The 20,969-nt window shown below is 34.4% G+C and overlaps 3 protein-coding genes across 5 annotated transcripts in view; all 3 read right to left on the bottom strand.

The window, feature by feature from the left end:
• Positions 1 to 8,125: 8,125 nt before the first annotated feature.
• Positions 8,126 to 9,359, bottom strand: LOC111641184. Of its 2 annotated transcripts, none has more exons than XM_023387311.1 (5): positions 9,044 to 9,359; positions 8,876 to 8,912; positions 8,655 to 8,801; positions 8,392 to 8,541; positions 8,126 to 8,293 (listed from the first exon to the last, which is right to left on the bottom strand). In XM_023387311.1, exons 1-5 carry the CDS (start codon positions 9,061 to 9,063, stop codon positions 8,282 to 8,284), a joined length of 366 nt encoding a protein of 121 aa, XP_023243079.1. In that variant the 5' UTR covers positions 9,064 to 9,359; the 3' UTR covers positions 8,126 to 8,281. The 2 variants fall into 2 exon arrangements, with proteins under 2 accessions (XP_023243079.1, XP_023243078.1); XM_023387310.1 differs by having other exon boundaries at positions 8,619 to 8,801; positions 9,044 to 9,346.
• A 2,091-nt stretch (positions 9,360 to 11,450) lies between these two features.
• LOC111641193 lies at positions 11,451 to 12,605 on the bottom strand. The gene is made up of 2 exons (XM_023387323.1): positions 11,975 to 12,605; positions 11,451 to 11,906 (listed from the first exon to the last, which is right to left on the bottom strand). The coding sequence occupies exons 1-2, from the start codon at positions 12,341 to 12,343 to the stop codon at positions 11,643 to 11,645; spliced, it is 633 nt and encodes a 210-aa protein (XP_023243091.1). The 5' UTR covers positions 12,344 to 12,605; the 3' UTR covers positions 11,451 to 11,642.
• A 6,279-nt stretch (positions 12,606 to 18,884) lies between these two features.
• Positions 18,885 to 20,969, bottom strand: part of LOC111641187 (uncharacterized protein C19orf47-like) — a 42,030-nt gene continuing 39,945 nt past the window's right edge. For both annotated transcript variants that reach the window (XM_023387315.1, XM_023387316.1), the window contains one exon: positions 18,885 to 19,570. In XM_023387315.1, coding sequence (XP_023243083.1) covers positions 19,407 to 19,570 — 164 coding nt within the window. In that variant the 3' untranslated portion in view covers positions 18,885 to 19,406. The remainder of the gene's footprint in view (positions 19,571 to 20,969) is intronic.

The following is a 20,969-nucleotide window of genomic DNA, read 5'->3' as shown; positions in this document are numbered from 1 at the left end:
ATTATTTCAATGTTATTCCAAAATTGTGTAATATTCAAATGTACCTAAATGTAGTGATAAATTTACAAGTTGTAAACAAAGATTACATATATGTATTCAAATATTTGTAGTTCTTGACTTCAAATTATAATTGAATATTATCATTTTGTACAAAATGTAAATAATGTAAAGTGTACTCATCAAATTGAGAAATATAAGGCCTATATTAGGTTGAATTTGTTCAATTCTTGTAATTCATTGTATCAATGTATTGAAGACTATTTATGTACTGTGCAATAAATATTACTTTTAAAACATTATATTTTTATTATTATTTTTAATCATTAGTTTCAGTGATTCTTACTATTTATGTATCAGTATTTATGCACTAATATCTATTCTGCATGGATGCCCCAGTGAATTTTTATCATTTTCCCCCAGTTTTGCTTTAGGTTGTAATTAATTCTCATGACAACAGAAGTGTGTAATAAATTACCAAACGATTGCCTAAATATCGGAATGTAATACGGCTAATTAAATGATTGTGTGTGTGTGAGTAGTTTGGGTGGGGCATGCTCAACGTATGTATAAATTTATACATAAAATAAAATGATTATAATGATAAGCTTCTGACTTATAAGAACACACTACTTTTTTCATACTCAATATCCGACAATAATTTTATTTTCAAAAATGTAATTCTTGAATAGAAAGTGCTGTAGACAGTTACAAGAGAGAATTTTAAACTCCTTACCTGCTACTCAAAACTACAATCTTCAAACACAATCCTCTTATACATTCTGCAAACATACAATTCACAGCAGCAATGTACTTGACAGTAATGAGATTTTAACAACGCAGGAAAGTCGTATTTTTCATCTGAATTGAATTATCCTTTCATCAGTTTTAGAAATAAAAAATCAAAAGATAGTTAAGAATAGTCAGAAGATAAAACAAACCCAAGGAAAAGAAGAGAATACAGTTAAACGTGTAAAGTGGAATGGCACAACAACAAATACTTTTTCTAGCTTGATAGGTTTTCCTTTTTTTTTAAACAGCTTTTAGTAATTTTTTAAAATTTATAAATGATGATAGACAAATCAGGTCACTTTCATTTTTTTTATACTAAAATCGCTTACATAAAAAATTTTATTACTAGGCGTAATCTAAAATGATTCCAGTAATATAAAGATGGAAGTGTTTGAATGCAAGAACAACCGTTCCACTGCAAAAAGTTCTCATCCCAAGAACTTGTGCTAGGTATTCAAATACTATTTCTCGGATGAGATGTTTGTGACCATTCCAGCGAACGATCCAATTTGGATACCAAAAAAACTAGTCTTGCATCGGAAATTCTAATTTCATTACTGTAATAAAGTTACTCTTTAATCTCAGTTCTCTGGTAATTTTAATACTCTAATTGTTGACTTCAATCTCTAATTACCAACTTGTTTTCGAATTCTCTACTAGTTACTACATTGAAGGCAAATCGGTGTTGTTTTCATTGTTTTCACCAATTACAACCGCTTTTGCCACACGTTCGAGTTTTATTTGAGCAAGTTACATAGAGTTACATAACAAACGGCCTGTTCGACCTCAAAAAAATATTTTTTTTTGATGCTTTTTAGGTCTCCAAATTTTTTCAGGAATTTTTACCCGCATGAAAAAATTTTATCGCGATTTTAATCAACCTTTAAATTAATTAATGACACACGATTAACTATTTGTGGGATTTTTTATAATCAAATTTCGTTCATCGTTCTGAAGTTCTACTGCACAGATTTCTTTCTTTCTCTATCTAATATGGAGATTCTGGCTGGATCACCTTTTCTCCGATGAACTCTTGTTTGCAATTAGTCAAATCGATGTGTGCGAGTTCTTGTCAGGCCTCTGTATATCTTGGGCACGTCAGCCAAAAATGTCTGGATGTCTCCTGAGCACCACAATGTGGACAGTCTGGTGAAGCTCTTAGGTTTCTAGAACAGAGGAACCTGTTAAGAGGGGCAGTGTCATTTCTAAGGCGGGCCAATAGGGTCTCCGCATTCCGAGAAGTAGCGTGCCTATAAGGCCAGGGGGCAAAGGATCTGAGGTGGTCTCGATCTTTATTACGCAAGTTTTCTGACCACAATTCTGTGATCGCTATTTTTTGTTTTTCTCTATACTCCCGGATTAAGTCACAGGCCATAAGTGACCCACGCCAAGAGCCTGAAGGGGTATGTTCTCGCGGCTCTGTCTGCCGCTTCGTTGATATCAATTCCCACGTTGCCCGAGGTCCACCCGATTTCAATGGGTTTGGGATGCTGACTAATATTGTCCGCGATGTCGATAAGAAGTGCCGGGGACGAGAAGGAGATATTGCCTATCTCCTGTATGGCGGACTTACTGACGGACCGTCCAGGCTTGAGCTTAGGTGTAGCGCCCGTTTTATACCCAGGGCTTCTGCCCCGTATACACTGCAATAGTTATGTAACAGCCAGGTCTCCCTGATGTTGTGGTCCGGGAAGACAATTCCTATCGACGTGCGGATCCTTGACTTGGAGGCATCTGCCCCTATGAGGATCCTTCCCTGCCAGGTTGACATTTACATCTCTTGGAATCTTGCGTATGTGATTTCCGGGGGTTCTGAAAGAGATCGAGTAAGCTTTTTTACGCGTGAGGATAAATTTTTACCACGTTGGGCGGCGTATGTTTCTGCCGATATAGGTGGGAAATCGGGAGCCCTCCTGACTTATAAGAGATATTATTCTCTGTATATACTGTCTCTGATACGGGCGCCAACGATAGTAATCCAAGCTATGTGCCATTTGAAAAAGCGGGTGCAGTGGGCTGTGCGTGTTCCTGGAGATGTGGGTGATGACACTTGCCAACGCTTTTTGGCGGAGCCTGAGATGCAGTGGTATATAAGACGTTTCAATGTATAGCGAGATGATTGGGGTGGTTTTCAGGACGCCCAATGCAATACAGAGGGCAGTGTGGAGTGGTTTTTCAATACGTTGAATAGTAGTGTGTGGCGCGCCTTTCAGCAGGTTAGCACTGAAGGTCGCCATTGGGCACATCACGGTATACATCATCCGGAGAAGGTTGTCTGTTCTAGCACCATTCCGGCGAGTAGCGAAATATTTAATGAAGTTGCCGGCACGAGTCAATTTAGTACGCAAATAGGTTTCGTGAGAGTCTGAGTGAAAAAGATGCCCAAGATCCACATTTATGTGCGCTGGGGGATGGGGCCAGAACCAAGAGTCAAGGAAAGCAGGGGGCGGTTCATTTTTGCCGAAAATTCTATGGAGGCGCTTTTGCTTGCGGTGAAAGACAGGCTCCAAGTCGTCGCCCATTGTTCTATATGGTTCAATACTGTCTGTGCACGGTGAGTGGCCAGACTTGGGCTGGTACTGCTGGAAACCAGATAAAGGTAATTAGCATAAAGAATTGCCGTTACATTAGTGGGCAGTACCGACCATAGATCGGCCATGTATAGTGTAAAAAGGAACGGAGCCAGCACACTACCCTGCGGGACACCGTGTGGGTAGGCCCTGGGGTGGGAGAGCGCCCTTCGCCTGCGAACCTAGAATGTGTGATTTCGAAGAAATGAGGTTAGCCACCTGAGTAACCTCCCTCTGAAGCCATAGTGCCCCAGTTTGGCCAAGAGGCCCTCTTGGCAGACAGAGTCATATGACCCCGCTAGATCCAAGGCCACTAAGTAGACCCAGTGGCGTCTCGCTCTTGCCACTGCTTTGTGATGGTGTAAAACTACCAGCGCTTCCTCTACCTTTCTGTAGGGAAGGAACCCAAAATTATGCCTGTGGAAAATGTCATTCTGGACAGCCATGTTCTGAATCCTGTCTAGAAGCATCCTTTCAAACACCTTAGCTATGTGTGATGTGAGTGAGATAGAACGATAAGCTGAACAATCTGTCGCCTCTCGGCCTGGTTTAATTAATTAAGGCTCGGGATTATCATGGCGGTTGTCCACTCTGAAGGGCAAGACCGCCTGGATCAGATATCGTTCAATTTATCCAGAAGTACAGTTCTTCCCCCCCCCCCGGGAGAGAGATCTTAACGCTTGTGCACATACCCCGTCAGGGCCTGGGGTCTTACGTAGGGTCCGATGAAGGGCCCTTTGTAGTTCAACTATGTGAAATGGGCTGTCATCTTGGAGTTGAGGTCCTGTCGGGAGGGGCGAAGGTGCCTGTCTGACAGGCCCTACCAAAGTGATTAGCGAGGGCGTTGGCCTGAAGTGTGGGGTGAGTAAGGTGTCTGCTGTCTGTATGATGTTGATGGCGGTCGAGGTCGGTGGGGGATTCTGTAATCTACGAAAAATTTGATAGAGTGTTGCCTGGGAGGGTGGGTTGGCACACATGCGCTCCCACCACTCCCGTCGAGATTTGCGTTTTCGTGTTGGACAGATTTCTGACTTACAGTAGAATTTAACATAGAAAATCACTCCGTAGTAAAGAATTTCTTCCATTTTAGACAGATTTTACTGTAACTTTATCCAATGAAACGTAAAGCAAACAAGCATTTATTGTGACATGGTCACAATGCTGGACTACAATTTTTAATCATATNTGTAAATAAAAATATTATGTACTGTATTTGACAGATTTCTACGAATGGAAAGCCACAGAGGAATCGAGAGCCAACTAAAGTTAACAGTGTCGTACTGTATAAAAATTAATGGAATTTATAAATTCTACTCGTGCGGTTCTGGCACATGGGATCGTGACTACGCTCGATTCAGAAATGTACCTACAAAAACAAGACATTCAATAACAGATTGTGTATATAAAAATGCTGCAAATGTATAATTTTCAATAAATCCTTTTCATATAAAAAACATCTTTCTTACGAATAGCATTTTTTTTTTAGCTAATTTTCAAATAAATCATCGCGGATCTGTTAAATCAGGCTACAGAAAGTTCATTAATATTTTACTGATTATGATAATTTGTTGATGGATTTAAACTACCAATTCAAAAGACTTTACTGAAAGTATACAAGATACACTTAACTCTTGGTATTCGCTAGGGTTAGGNGAAGTACAGTTCCCCCCCCCCCCCCGGGAGAGAGATCTTAACGCTTGTGCACATACCCCGTCAGGGCCTGGGGTCTTACGTAGGGTCCGATGAAGGGCCCTTTGTAGTTCAACTATGTGAAATGGGCTGTCATCTTGGAGTTGAGGTCCTGTCGGGAGGGGCGAAGGTGCCTGTCTGACAGGCCCTACCAAAGTGATTAGCGAGGGCGTTGGCCTGAAGTGTGGGGTGAGTAAGGTGTCTGCTGTCTGTATGATGTTGATGGCGGTCGAGGTCGGTGGGGGATTCTGTAATCTACGAAAAATTTGATAGAGTGTTGCCTGGGAGGGTGGGTTGGCACACATGCGCTCCCACCACTCCCGTCGAGATTTGCGTTTTCGTGTTGGACAGATTTCTGACTTACAGTAGAATTTAACATAGAAAATCACTCCGTAGTAAAGAATTTCTTCCATTTTAGACAGATTTTACTGTAACTTTATCCAATGAAACGTAAAGCAAACAAGCATTTATTGTGACATGGTCACAATGCTGGACTACAATTTTTAATCATATTTATTTATTTATTTAAATTAAATTTATGCTCTCCACCTCAAATTAGTAGTGGCTTGTCCCGGTACATCATAATTTTCCTAAAATAGGAACAATAGTCGTACCGGTCATATTTTAACTGCTTTTGGAGGAAGTTCGTATATAATTCATCGGGGCCTCCTGTCCCTACCGTTTCCATATCTGGTCTTTTATTTCATCTATCTAACTTCGTTCTCGAGATTAAGAAAAGACGGACGGACGACAGCAGAAATTTATAGGTTTACAATTTTTTCAAATTGCAGCCAAACATTTTAGAACATTAAGCGCTACAATAGAAAGGCATAAATTATCTCCCTTTTATGGATAAAATAGCAAATTTGATGGCAATTTAATATAATTTTGTCTGCATTATTAAAAAAGATTTTTTCTTATTTTTAGGCGTGTTGCAAAATTGAAACACGTGACCTGAATGAATTTTTTTCTGATTGTCTTATGCCATCTTGTATATTAATTATCAGGTCTTGAATTTAACAGGACTTCTACCATAATCAAAGTTGCATAAATGGACTAATGCAATTAGAATAAAAATACAATACAGTAATTACTAAAATAATAAGCAGTAAAAACAAACAGTAGGTATATACTCAAAGAAATAAAATAAAAACGTTTTTTGAATATTTGTTTTTGAATGATATTGAACTTATTCGCATTCATTGTTCAAGAAAAACATTCAAAATGGCAAATTTCGCTTATATTTCATATTTTTTAGAAGAAAAACTTATGGATTTGGCCAAGCCCACAATGGAGCGATCGGACAGAACCCAACATTTCCGATTATATCATCTTTAAAGATTCCTGGGGTTTTTCTTTATTGGGCTATAAGGCTAAATAATTACTAAAAATTTGTCAGGAGGCAGGCCCATTGAGACAGGCTGCCGTTTCTCGTTAAATGTAATAATTATATTTTATAATAAATTGGGTAGTTCTTGAAATTACAATAAATGAAATCATTTTCAGTTTCTAGAATTTTTGGCCTCTTCATACTCTCTGAGCGGTAAAGGGCCTAAAATCACAAATAAAAAAAAGTTTCTAGAATTTATGATTTTACCGCACGAATCCAGAATTCTATTTAATAATTTAATCCTGGATCTTAAACAAACATATATTTAAGATTTTTTTTATACAGTAATAACTCGGTTTTCGTAGACTTCGGTTATCGTCGATTTTTCTGCAAAAAATTTGTATCGGTTATCGTCGGTTGCCTCGGATTTTGTAGGCTTGCCCACGTGACCTCGCTGCTAATTTTGCGAAAACAAAGGGCGACCCACTCATTTTCCTGCTCAATGTGGTGTTTTTTTTTTCGTTGTGTGAACATTATTACCCCGCGCCTCTAGCCAAACAATTCTATTGCTTTCCTTTTCTTTTTGCTCCATCATACGACCAAAGAAAGTTTTCAGAGCAGCCCTTCGAAGAAGAGGGCCAGAAACACGATCGAGTTAAAGAAGGAAATCATTGAAAAATACAAAAGCGACATTAAGATTGCTGAAATCGGCCGCTTTTATATTCATTTTATATTAATTTCTTATTGATTTTAAAATTAAACACTATATTTATTCTCTATGAAATGCGTTTTTTGTATGTATTTTTGTGAGGCTCTGGACAGGTCCGAACCCTCACTAAAATTCGCGTTAAAATAATATTGTTTTAGAGAAAAAAATATAGTAGTTAGAAATAGATTTTTATTTTATATGAAAACGCGACGCTAGACAATAGAAGAATTTTAAACAATAGAAAAATGTATGTCCGTCGACCATCTCCGGTTGGAGATCGAATTAAACTTCGATTTTGACCTCTCCCGCGCCCCCGAAAAGTTTCGAATTGTCATCAGGTGACGAGGACAGACCGATCGGAAAGGGGAATCGGAGGGAAAACGGATAAAAGCCCGGAAATTCAAGGACGCGACGGCTTCTTCTCCCGAAAGTTCCAAGTGACAGATCTACTGTAGTGTGTGTGTCTCGCGCCCATCTTCGTCTCCATGTCCCGACCTCGGATCGGCATCTTTCCATCAACGGAAGTCGACCGCATCGTCCCGGAGTTGTCGAGACGTGATGGAAGTGTTCATTCTCGAACAAGGGATACTCCTTCAAAATGGGACTATCGTGGAACCACAGGAGAGAAAGACCCAGAGGCCGCAGCCAACGTAGAACTTTCAAGATCGCGGAAATCTTGTAAGCTTCTTTCGTGTTTAATAAACGGTCGTGTTGTTTGTAAACGAGGCATCTATCTCTGACTCAACTGCTTCGACATGTCGTTGATTGTTACCGCTCGGCAATCCAAACGGCAAGGGAGACGATGGCGATATATATCACATATTATCGTTCATTGAGTTTTTTTTATTTCTTCCCCCTCGGCCCCACATTTTGGAGTTTCAAGAACGAATCAATTGGATTTACATTGATTCATATGGAAGTAATTGCCTCGATTTTTGTCGGTTTCGGATTTCGCCGATTATTTTCGGACGAAAATCGAGGCATCACTGCATTTACAAAACCCGATTACATCTTAAAAAAATACATTTAATAGCAAGATACTCAAGAATTTCATTGTTCTTGTATTTATTTTAAATATTTGCGGAAGAAAAAAATTTTAATATTAAATTTATTATACTGTATATAAATTTTTTTCTAATTTGCTTAATTATAAAGAATTTTTCTTTGGCGGAAGAATTGATTTTTCGATATAATTTATTGATCAACCTGCGAAAAGTGAATTTTTTATTTAATTTATTAGATATAACGCAACGTTAGATGTTTAGATTATTATATTTTTCATATACAAGAGTTGTTTTACTCACTACATCCTTATTATCATTTGAATTATCCAAAGATACTTCTTCAGTATTTTTTTCTTCTGGAAGTACCTCGCCCGTTTCCTGTGGAGAATCATTTTCTAGATACTCTTCCTGTTTGATTATTACAGTAGAAATATTCTCCGAAATATCAGGCTTAATTTATTAGATATAATGCAACGTTAGATGTTTAGATTATTATAATTTTCATATATAAGAGTTGTTTTACTCACTACATCCTTATTATCATTTGAACTATCCAAACATACTTCTTCAGCATTATTTTCTTCTGGAAGTACCTCGCCCGTTTCCTGTGGAGAATCCTTTTCTGGATACTCTTCCTGTTTGATTATTACAGTAGAAATATTCTCAGAAATATCAGGCTTTTCTTCTTTATCGATAGATTCGGCTTTTGACTACATAAATAAATATATATATTTTTTAAATTTTAGACTAATAAGAGAGTAATATACTTGGATTTGATGCTCACTTTGGCCGTTTCATCCAAATCCTCATCGCTTGGTTGACTATGAAATGTAGAAATTTCAGTTAAAAAGTTATATTTTTGGATACATAAAAAGTTTTTGGAGTTTAATTTGTTATTCTACTTGCAATTGTGACACTAAAATTTTCTACAAAATAAGAGAAATTTACTCACGATTTCATACAATTTCCCATTTTAGAAATATCCAAAATTCACCTTTTACGTAGAGGATAATATTGTTTTACAATAATTATTGCTTAAATTTCTTTAGCAATAATAATAGTAATATAAACAACAATGAAAAAAAATTAATTGCATTTTTTGTAAATAATTTGCCGTCTTCAAGTAATTTCCCTGTTTTCCCAAATCCGAAATATAACTTTTTAGATTGACGACTTGGTCACTGCAACAGGGGCCCCGCAACAGTGCACGAAGATTACTAGTTACAAGCGATAAGGCATAAGCTAAAAGTCATACAAGAAATAATTGCAAATTTAAGAATTCATGTGTTTTGCACAAAATACAAGTCACAAAACAATAGCGGCTACATAAATATAAGCATTTATTAGCTGCGAGGGCGCGATAGAATATAAACCATTATAAATCAATTTGCGCAACGCTTGTTGCGAGCGAAAATACTAGGCTTGCATATATAGCAGGGATTTTTTTAACTCTTTCCGCCCTGTGGGCACTAAGAAGGCCTCTTTTTGCAAGCCCATTATGGGTTCGGCCAGGCCCACAATGGGGCTGCCGGGTGGTGAGGGACGGGGCCCGACATATCCGAACGGACCACCCCCGAAAAATTCCTGGAGATTTTTCGACCCGTTCGGATTCGAACCCTGGTCCCCCAGAGCCATCCGGCCGCTTATATAGCAGGGGTAGCGAACCTATGGCACGCGTGCTCAAAGTGGCACGTATGGAAAAATCATCTGGCACGTAACGTATCTTATGATTTCGTTTTACCACCTGTCTTTTTCAATCATTCTTTTGGTTTATCACTTGATCATCTTTTTCGGCTAACTTTTTTACATTTATTCTATTAATAATTAAAGCATATTCGTTTAATTTCTTTAAATATCGTTATTCGAAGTCTAAAACTTCGGCACGCACAAACATTTTTAAAGGTCCGATCATCGCATAGACAAATGAGATAAATGTCTAGGGCCCGGATTTTAGAAGGGCCCGGTCAAACTGTCTATTTTGAAAAGATTTGTAAATAAGATAGTTTACTTTTCTGTTGGACAACTGTATATAATAAACAAATAAACAAAGATATATTGCTTTTTATATGGTTATTGTGAATTCTAAAATCTAAAGAAAATATGTTTTTATGTTCTTATGTGGGAGGAGGCCCGGTAAGAAGAAAATGTCTAGGACCCCAAAGTGGGTTAATCCGGCCCTGGGTATGCTTACTATTTGGCACGCGCACTGAAAGAAGATTGCCATTCCTGGTATATAGCAATCCTGGTAACAATTTGATCGTAATCGGCTGGTCGATCGCAGCATCATTTTTGATCGATTGCAGACAACAAAGTTTCCAGATTTGTATCATCTATTACATCTGGAATTCTTTATAATTGAGTAGAATTATTTTAACATTTCGATCTTCTTTTTGGTAATTGTTCGTCATAATAGGTATTATCGCTAAAGTCAATCGTTATATAGCCAAATGAAGTAAATTCAAATGCGAAAATTCAATAAGAATGAAACTTTATAAGTCAAAATAGTCTAGCAACGAGTTGCGTAACTTTCCCGGCTCTTGAGATTTTATCTTAAAAGCAATATTTATATTACCGGTATTAATAATAAATAAAATTGTGTATGGCTTCATTTTGTTATGGGATTTTATTATAAAAAACTTCTTATATTAATTATTATAAAATGGTAAAAAGTTTAATTTTGAGGACAAAGATGAGTTTTATATAAAAAAAAAGTAAAGAAAAAACTCTAAATGCTAGTAACGAGTAAAATTTTCATTAAGTCTAATGCCACTCGAGATATGACACGTGGCCTCCTGTATCTCTCCAACCTTTAACCACCAAATTTAATAGCATCAATGCTCTTTCCAAGCCACCGTGCCAAATTTCGTTTTGTAGTCTTTACCTCATCCTGAGATATTAAGCAAAATAAACACTAACACACATCCACAAGATCTTTTCCTTTTGTAAGTTCAGGGATCTCAAAACATGGAGATTTGCAAAAACTCGGAGGGTCAAATTTGACACGATTCTAATACCCATGCGAAGTTGCCGACCGGGGGGAGGGGAAGGAGAATTCATTTTGACTCAAGTCAAAATGAACGAGGGATAAGGAATAGTATGTAGGTGATGGTGAACGTGCTGAGGCGAAGAACCTTAACAAAAGAAACCCATTTATTTGGAAATAAACTGGAAGCTTACAATTTCGTACAAAGGATGCTCCACACAAACATGGTCTAAAGCAGCGTTTCTCAAACTATGGATCGCGAAATGATACTACCTTCCGCAGAAATACTTTTAATACTTGTATTACTGAAATATTCTCTAAGAACTAGAAACAACACATGCGTCTGTTAAGTACTGAAAATTGATTACTCATATTTTGCCGAGTGACTTCCCCATACACGGTTCAAGAATGATTCGTAACTTCCATACTATTTTAATACATAGGCCTAATAACTTTTATTACTGATTTTAATATTTGAAAATAAAACTAAAAATTCATCCAGATAAAATTTTCGTATATTTTCTACTCCCGAACAATATAATGTTTAGGAAAATTTTGAATTTAATATTCAAATTAATCCGTTATTCGACAATTCTTGAAATTCATCTTCCATAGAGATGACTACAAGAGAATCGGAACGACTCGTTTCACTTTCTTCCTCTTCTCCTAATAGATTTGACAATTCCTCTTTGGTGTCATCTTTGATGATCATATTTATGGATCCATTTTCCTCGACGCTGAAATGAAATGAAGAAAACATGTCCGAAGACCATTCATTTCTATTCCAGATATTTTCATCGTGTGAACCACTAATCATCTCGTACTCAATTTCCTGCAAGCGAAAAAGATTCGGTTAGTAATATAGTAAGGAATAAGAAGCGAAGATAATAAGGAATCTACGTTATTGTTGTTAATCATCAGACTGCTTTGCCACTCGGAATCGAAATGAAATCTGCGGACGTATTGACAACTCAAGAGATAAAGGACGACAAAAGATGTAACCGCAAAGAACTTTAATCGCAATTCTTTATTATAGAGATTATCAGAATTTTTCTGTTTATCCGAATTATCATTTTGTCGCTGGATACTTTCTGTACTTTTTGATGGTGTCGGAGAAAGATCAAAATTCATTATTTGATTGTCGGCGTGTGTAAGATCTGCGTAGATGAACTTTTCTCGTGTGACGTTAACTTTGACGAAATTTCCATCTAAATGGCACGAGATGATAGAGTTCAGAAGGCACAGATGTAGAAATTGCAAAATCTTCATTATTTCTACAAAAATCTGATGATTTTATTTCCCAAAAATCGATCTTCTAATTGATCCAACTTAACAATAAATATTTAAATAATGAATTTTGGATTATTTTTTTCAAATTGTTGTCATTTAAATGCAAACATATTTTCATACTGTAAATCGGAATGACAGTATGCATAATAATGCCACATTTCAATCAAGTGTGCAGACTAGCCATTAAATCTCTATATATGAGATCGTCGTGGATTGCCGCAAACTAGGCAATGTCGTCGCTTTCGACGCGGTCAGAGGCAATTTTTATGGTCACGTGACTGTTTTGCGGGAAAATTCGCCGCTTGACGTAGTTCTAACGAACCAATGAACATTTCGTCTACCCTTCGTGAATCACCAAATGAAAGTAGCTTAAGCTAACTGATGTTAGCTTCCGCTGCTTCCATTTATTGCCTGTTTGTAAGAAATTTAATAAATAAACGAAAATGAAATCGAGGACCGCTTAGATTTATAAATTTGAATAAAAGCAGTGATATAATTTATCTTCTTCTATGAAAATCTATCAGACAAGTCTCTCCCGTAATCCCCGCATAGCGAAGACGCGAAGCAAAAATGCGCATGAACGTAGTTGATCGCAGCCCGAAAAATCAAACTTCTTGGATCCCAGAAACGTCGAACGGACCGCCTACTTTCTATCCTAAGACGTAGACTGACGTTGAGTCGATGACGGGCAATCGATGGCAATCCAGAGAGTGACGATCGAACTAATTTATTACCACCAGTTTATGGCGGCATTTAATATTAAAAAGTCCTGCAAATATTTTCTGATTTATCATAAAATAGTTTACTAGAAAGTAGACTTATAAGAACAAGTTTGTATGCCAGTAATATCACTAAATGTTTATGTAGACGACGACTCGACTCCCTTCCTCCTCACTGTGTATAATGATATACTTTTCCCAACCCCTAAAATGGATGCCCCCTTAAATATGATAATTCTTCTGGAGGTATGATTAAACAAAGTTTATCAACTCCAAGTTACAATAAAGAGCTGAAAAAAGCTATCAGTGACTTGGTTTGAGCAGATTAGACTGGAAAAACTAGTTGTTAAACCAGACTAATCCACTTTTATGATCCCTCTTAAGGCTGCTATACACCATTGGTTAATCCTTTGAGACTGCCTGTCCTCGAGGAACTTCCGAATTTCCTATCGCCCAAAAACGAAGAAAACCTCTCAGCAGAGGGTGGGGCAGCTTGCCCCGGNCGGTACAGTTCGCCGAAACTGTTAAATTTCCCCCCCACACATCCAGGAATGACTCAAAATCAGGAATGCATGGTTACTCCTTTGAGGATTAACCCATGGTGTATAGTAGCCTTTAGTTCAGAAATGCTTGTTTATTAAACGCTATTGGACACAGTATGAGCATACCTATACTAAATTAATATTCTTTAAAATATTTGCAGTGATACCTGTTTCTTCACATACCCAATAACAATATGGTTATATTTAAAGGACAATCACACCACAGGTTGTAGGTTGACACACTGATATTCTTTATTCTATGAGATATACATGTACTGTACCATATACTTAATACAGTATATGATATATGTATGTCTCACGAAAATGGACAATTAATAAATTCTTGAAGATATAAGTAAGAACGAAGAATATTTCTTCATTCTTACTTATATCTTCATGTAAATGAGAAATTGTCTTCTAACATTAAATAAAGTAACTTAATATAATGTTTGTTAAATATAAATCATAAACTTATTATTATTGAAGTCTATACAATTTGTGGAAACTTACCTAAAATTGCAAACAAGAACAGAAATATAACCCAGTCTTCTATTGAAAAATATAAAAATAGAAGTTTTTTCAAACAAATTAAAAATAAGTTTTAAATACACAAAATGAGAGTAAATTTGATGTTATTAAATCTGATGAGAAGTTCACTTTTGCTTATAAAATATTTCCAAAATATAAAATTTTTATTTGTAATTTTTGTATAAATTCAATATGAACGTTTTATTTTATTTAAAAAATATTTTGTTCTTAGAATTCTCTTATCACTTTCTGTATGACTTTTTTCCCAATATGAATGAGTGTCATTTAAAAGTGAAATTTTGTTTCAAAATTTGGCTTTTTATAAAGATTTTAGAATAATAATACATTAAACAGCATAAGGAAAGACTTCTAAGTGAACTTTATCATTTCTAAAATAAGGTAAATGAACATCAACTCATTATCATTTGTACTACATTATGTTTGTAAGAAAAATGGTTTAATACAGCAAAGTTCATATTAGACAAATTATTTGAAGTTCAAATGACTCGGAGAATTTGAAAGTACTATTGAATGAAAATATCCTTTCAGGTGACATCTGAATTCAAATTCCAAGTAATGGAATGGTCAACTTTTCTTGAACTAAATCACCACAAAAAGCTCTTATAAACATGTGGTATTTCTTTATTTTATTTACAACATAAAACTTGATAAGAATATGAAATAGTGACAATTTTTTTTCCAGAACACACAGAAAAATATAAACAATATGTAGTTCAAAGCTGGAACTTAATAATAAATTTCACACCTTCCTTACATCTTCCAGTATTTAAAACAAATGTTTCAATAAACTATTGCTGAAAGAGGTAAGGAAGGTGTGAAATTAATTACAGAAAATATATTTTATGAGGACAAAATCTAAACTTGGTGTGATAAAAATTTGAGGGAGTTTACTTTTGCAAAACTATTAGTACAAGGTCCTATATAATATACAATCCAATATGACCTAATGGTGCCACAAACACAACTGTACAATAGCTGAGTGGTTTAGTTGCTTGGAAGTTATGCATTGTGTGTTTGCTTTCCTATAAGCTTTACTACTTTCTGCTGGTAAGTCCATTCCTTTAATAATTGTCATTAAATTCGATATTGTGTCTATTAATTAACTTAATTTGTTTAATGAGAAAAAATGTTTCTTATATGAGAGAACCAATATACACTTTGTCAGAAAAGTGTGATTTTTTCCTGTTTCTGCAAATGAAAAAGCAACTGAAAGGGATGTTTTGTCAAAATATTGCAGAACTTCCAATGGGCTGTGACAAATGAACTAACGAGCATCATACTTGAAGCTTTCTCTGCTCGCTTCCAAGATCTCCAGAATTGTTGGCAATTGTGTATAGATAGCCGAGGGAACTACTTTGACAGGAGCTAAGATCATTACTTGGTAATTGCAATTTTCTAATTTTTATGAGCTTTGTCCTGGAACTTTTCTGACAAAGGGTGTAATTTAGTTTTGTGATAATTGTTTTCTTCTTTCATTTTCATTCATAACTTCTCAATCAGGAGGAAAAAATATCAAGAAGTATTCTGAAACTTTAAAAAGAATTGCAAAAAAAAAAAACATGTATCAGAGCATCTGCAACTTTGTTTATAGAGCTGACAAAGAAAGCAATTTGTTTTGTTTTACTTGTTATTTAGCACAATTATTAATAAATGTAAAATTGTTCAATTAAAAATGCAAATAACTCTAAATACATACTTTCATGTAATTGTTGAAAAGCAAAAGTTTTTTCTTCTTTATTTGGAGAAATGCAAAAAATATCTTTGTTAGTATATATGTTATGGACCAAGTGATTAATCGGGCATTATTCATAATGACCAAAAAGGGGTGCGCAGTGTGATAAATATTGATTAATTTATCAAATTGACCACCCATTGTGAATACTGCTATCACCTAGTTGGGCAAAGTGATAATAATACATTGAGGAGTGATCATCTGACAGATGCTAGCTAATCAGCACTCTGAGTTGCCGATTGTATCGCGTTTAGTACTGAATTTTAAATTGTGCGACATTTTAATTTGATTAAAAAAACTCCACTTATTTCATTTAGAAATATTTATTTTTTGTGAATTATTTCAAAGCATTTTAAAAAGAACATGTAATCTTTTAAAACTAAGTACTATTAATTATATGAATTAAATGGTAAAATATTACCTATGTGCACCATCATGGCGGCGGTCGCAACTGTTTGTGCTCCCGACGGAATCCTCCCAGAGGGGAGTGGTCGGCAGGCCGCCTATTGTTTAACGTCACTAGTTATTGATACATGTGTTCAAGAACTATCATAAATCAATAACTAGCGCCGTTAAACAATCGGTGGCCTCCAGCGGCTCCCCTCCAGGAGGAATCCGTCGAGAGCACAAATTTGGTCTCTTTTTGGTGAGTCACAATTGTCGCCAAATTCAGTACTAAATGCAATACACACACACAACCCAGATGCGAGTGCTGATTGGCTAGCATATTTTGGATGATCACGCCTCAATGTATTATTATCACTTTGCCCAACTAGATGATAGCAATATTCATAATGACCGATCAATTTGATAACTTATTGAAATTTATTAAAATGCCCGATTTTGTTGGTCATTATTCATAATGCCTGTATTAATCACTTTGTCCATAACATGTATACAGTATATATATATGTTACTGTGAAAGACCAAAATTAGAGAATGTTGACACACACAAAATACATCGGTGAAAGACCGAATATTTGGTTCTATTATTATACATTCGAACAATCACCAATGTATGTCGACAAGCACAGATAAGCTTTGGTGGAGGTTGAAATGACACCCAAGAAGCCGATGTCAACAGAGAGGCGACAGTCTGTCGCCAAATTCTTCACCGTTTCCTTCTGCTCAAATTGGTGATACCGTATGAATACAAGTACCTGATGTTGACCATGGCCGTACAGATGCCCGAAATATGTTGGCAGTTGTTGTTGGAATAGAAGACTCCAACTTTTATAAATTAGTAAACAAAAATGGTACCCACAAGCAGCTCTATACCCGTAATCAGTTTGTAATTTGTAAAGAAAGATTACTTTCCATAGATGAAATCTCTTCTCAAGAAATATTGCTGAAAGAAGCAGCTGCAGATAATTTGAAAAGTGGAGGGCAAGGCTATACACACTGTCATTGCAAAAAGAAGTGTTCCATGAATAAATGCAGTTGTAAAAGCAAAGGACTCTTGTGAAATTCAAAGTGCCACAACAATTTAAGTTGTTGCAATAAATAAGATTGTATAATGTTAATCACATAATTTATGTATAAGTTTATTATTGTATTATTTTCTTTAATAATTTAGAATGTTTTAGATTCAACAGTTTATTTACATGTGCTGTTACTTAAGCTTTCTCCTATTTTGACATATTAAAAAGTTGCATTTTTGTCTTAACATAATAAAAATATTTTTATTCAACATTCACCATCAGTGCATGCTAAATGTCAACATTTGCTGGTGTAAATGAGGAATAATGATATTTAGCAAATATTTCATACATACATGAAATATTTGCTAAGAACTAGCAGATTAATCATTGTTGCTAGAGAATTGTCAACGATGCAAAATTTAAACATTTTACAGAATGAGCAAAAATACATTTCAAGAACTTGTTGAAATTGTGGATACACTTATTCAAAGACAAGACAAGCAAAAAAGTCATAAACAAATTGAGTGATGTATGCCTAACAACCAACAGAATGATACACCCAGTGTCATGAAGCTTGTATATTGTGACAAACATGCAACACTTCTACTTCATGTATAGTTTAAGCTGTTGTCACATCTAATATATATCTATGATACACCTCATGTACAAATGGGCTTATTCTCAAATTACGACTCTTAAAATAGCTGACTACAAATCTATTGTTTATATTTTATTTTTCTTAATTTTTTACTTACAGTAGAGCATCGATTATCCGACCCTCGATTACCGTCACATTGTTTAACTGACTGTTCTAGTCGGCAAATTTCAAATGTCCGCTAGTGATGTGACGCTACAATATTTGGCTATGTCTTGGCTACTTTAATATTATTTTTGTTAATTTTGCGTGTTTTAGCTGGCAACACTGGCTCGACCATGAAAGGGAGGAGAGTATTTAAATGAGACTTAATTTTCTAATTATGAGCGGTTGTTTGTTTTGTGAGCAATAAAATAATTTTTAACGATACAATAGTGACGATTATTATTAAAAAAAAATTTTGTTAGGTTTAACATGGATGAAAATTCAATGTGAAGTAGGTTAAGAGCAATATACTAATATACTAATTACATGGGATATACTAATATACTATACTAATAATGTATTTTTTTCATTCTTTTCGGTTATCCGACCAACCCGAGTCCCCAATTGAGTCGGATAATCGATGCTCTACTGTATATGTATCTTTATCTTTCTGTGTTTGTGCCACACATTACAAAATCAGCATGTAAATGGTTACAATTATGCTTTTGTTCAAAATGTATCAAATAATGTTGAATAAAAATGGTATGTTCCATTTTGGAACATTTATAATATTAACCATGACTATGGCCTATAATAAATAAGCTGAAAACGTTATTCATGAAAAAAAATGACTAAAGTATGAATAATTCACTGATTTATAATAGTTCTTCAAACATTACAACAATTATTTTAATTCATGTTTTTATTCAATCTTTAAAGCCTGAATTGACATTACTTTACTAAAGAAATAAAACAATTAAAAGAAATTATGGATTTGAAATTTTTATCATACTTTAACCATTGAAAACTTTAACACACAAATAATACAATGCTGAAAATTGATAATGTAATGCCCATCCATGTTGTGAAATATAATAAAATCATTTTCCTTTAAAATAATGCAATTTATTAAAAAACAACTTTATTATGTAATTACTGTTTACTATAAATTATGTCAAATAAAAGTGAAATGAAATGAAGCCAAAGTCAGAACAAATGAAAAGGCACACTGTCAATATGTACAATGTTGACTCAATTAAATACCATCAGGTACAGTACTTCTATTACTGTTTAATGAAGTAAAATTTTATTGTTTTCACAAAAATATATTTAAAAAATTTGTGTTTACTGAACATTGAAACTTAAATTTTTATTGCTTAAACAAAAACGTCATCAAAGTATGTAATATTTAAAATTAAAACCAGTTCTTAATTATTAACTAAATTACTCATAAATTAAAATATTCTGAATAGACTATTCACTTTTTGTCATATTCTATTTTATAATGTGATCCTAGGAGGTCCTAATCTCTCAGACATTGGTTTCTTTACATTCCTTAAATTAATAACGTTTGTCCTCTTAAGTATGGCATTGGTTTTTCCTGTTGGTAACTTCTGTCCTAATCTATTCTTAATGTTTATCCTTTTCAGATTTGACTTGTTACCTAAAATAAAATAAATTATTTAAAGAAACTTACTTTTCATATTATAAAATTATAAATTAACTAAATAATTAATAAATGATATATTAATATTTTGAAACAAGGATGATTTAAAATAATGAAGATATAAATATATTTTTAAATTTTGCATTTAAGTTTTTAAAATATTTGAGCTAAAAAATGACTTAAACATTACTTAAAAATATTAATAGCCCAAATCTGCTTAAAACACATTAATTGATTCACAAAATTCAAATTTATATTAACACAGATTTTTAAAAACTTTTAATCGTAATATGTTAAAATATGCTTCCATTACATCATATACAGATAATCTATGCAGAAACTTAAGCAATACATTATAAACAATGTTTTAATTTCAATGTTGAATTTATTCTATCAACTGTAAATATTATCCTAAAACTAAAAATGTTTATTGCACATGAAAAAAAAATCTTATAGCATATGGCGTAGATCAGCCATGAGCAATACATGGCCTGCAAGGTCCTGATATGCAACCCTTTGGCAATGTAATTTTTTTTCCTATTTACTGTCTTGTGTTAATATGCAACACTAATTAAGCTGATATTTGTGACAAAGAACATTCAAACTGAACTTGACCAGTGAAAAAATAAGAATAAACTATATTTTACTAGTTTATATATCATTAGCATTTACACATGTGACCAAAACTTAAGGATGAACACAAGTGCCCTAAGAGGACTTGAGTCACTTGGTAACAAGCTACCATGGAATTATGAGTGCAGGATTGCAATTTGAGATAGACACATTCTATGACAAGTCTCTCTTCCAGGATATTGGTAAGCACTTTTCATCCTTTGTCCACCTATATCCAACTGTTTTATGTATCTTTTTCATAAAGACTTATTTTATTGCTTCAATTTGTTTTGCATAAGTTTTGTATTATTCTGTGCTAGATATTGAGTAATACAGTTATTGCCATACTTTTCTGATTTAATCTACAATTCTCTATTCATGCACAAATGCCATCCATCCTTATGTTTTGGACACATGAGAATTATTTTAGTACCTAGTGTACTGGAACTTATGGAGTACATTGTTATTTGGAGGCTTAAAGCTACAACTGGTGGCCTGCATCCAGAAAAAGTTGCTCATCATTGATTGTAGACAAATCATATCTTTAATTATAATTTATCATTGTAAAAAAAGTAGAATAAATTAACATCTAATCTTAAAACAATATTAATTAACCTTCACAAAATTAAATAAATAAAAACAAGAACTTATACTGGAATGAATAATATAAATAAAATAAAATAAACCTTTAACTATCCAGCAATAAAAAATGTTTAATGAAAACGTTTTCAAACTTCACAAAATTGTCGTAAGAGAGAAATGCTATGCAGAATTCAAATTATAA

This window comes from Centruroides sculpturatus, unplaced genomic scaffold (assembly GCF_000671375.1).
Source record: "Centruroides sculpturatus isolate CEXI.00-Female unplaced genomic scaffold, Cexi_2.0 scaffold1307, whole genome shotgun sequence".
Lineage (NCBI taxonomy): Eukaryota > Metazoa > Arthropoda > Arachnida > Scorpiones > Buthidae > Centruroides > Centruroides sculpturatus.
The sequence above is the reverse complement of the archived record's forward strand: the minus strand, read 5'-3'. Positions and strand labels throughout refer to the sequence as shown.

Coding starts and splice junctions, on each gene's coding strand:
- LOC111641184 (XM_023387310.1), bottom strand. CDS start 9,063: ATGGGAAATTGTATGAAATC. Junction 8,802..8,875: donor ATTTGGATGAAACGGCCAAA/GTGAGCATCAAA, acceptor TTATTTATGTAG/TCAAAAGCCGAATCTATCGA. Junction 8,542..8,618: donor CAAATGATAATAAGGATGTA/GTGAGTAAAACA, acceptor TAATAAATTAAG/CCTGATATTTCGGAGAATAT.
- LOC111641193 (XM_023387323.1), bottom strand. CDS start 12,343: ATGAAGATTTTGCAATTTCTACATCTGTGCCTTCTGAACTCTATCATC. Junction 11,907..11,974: donor TGATGATTAACAACAATAAC/GTAGATTCCTTA, acceptor TTTCGCTTGCAG/GAAATTGAGTACGAGATGAT.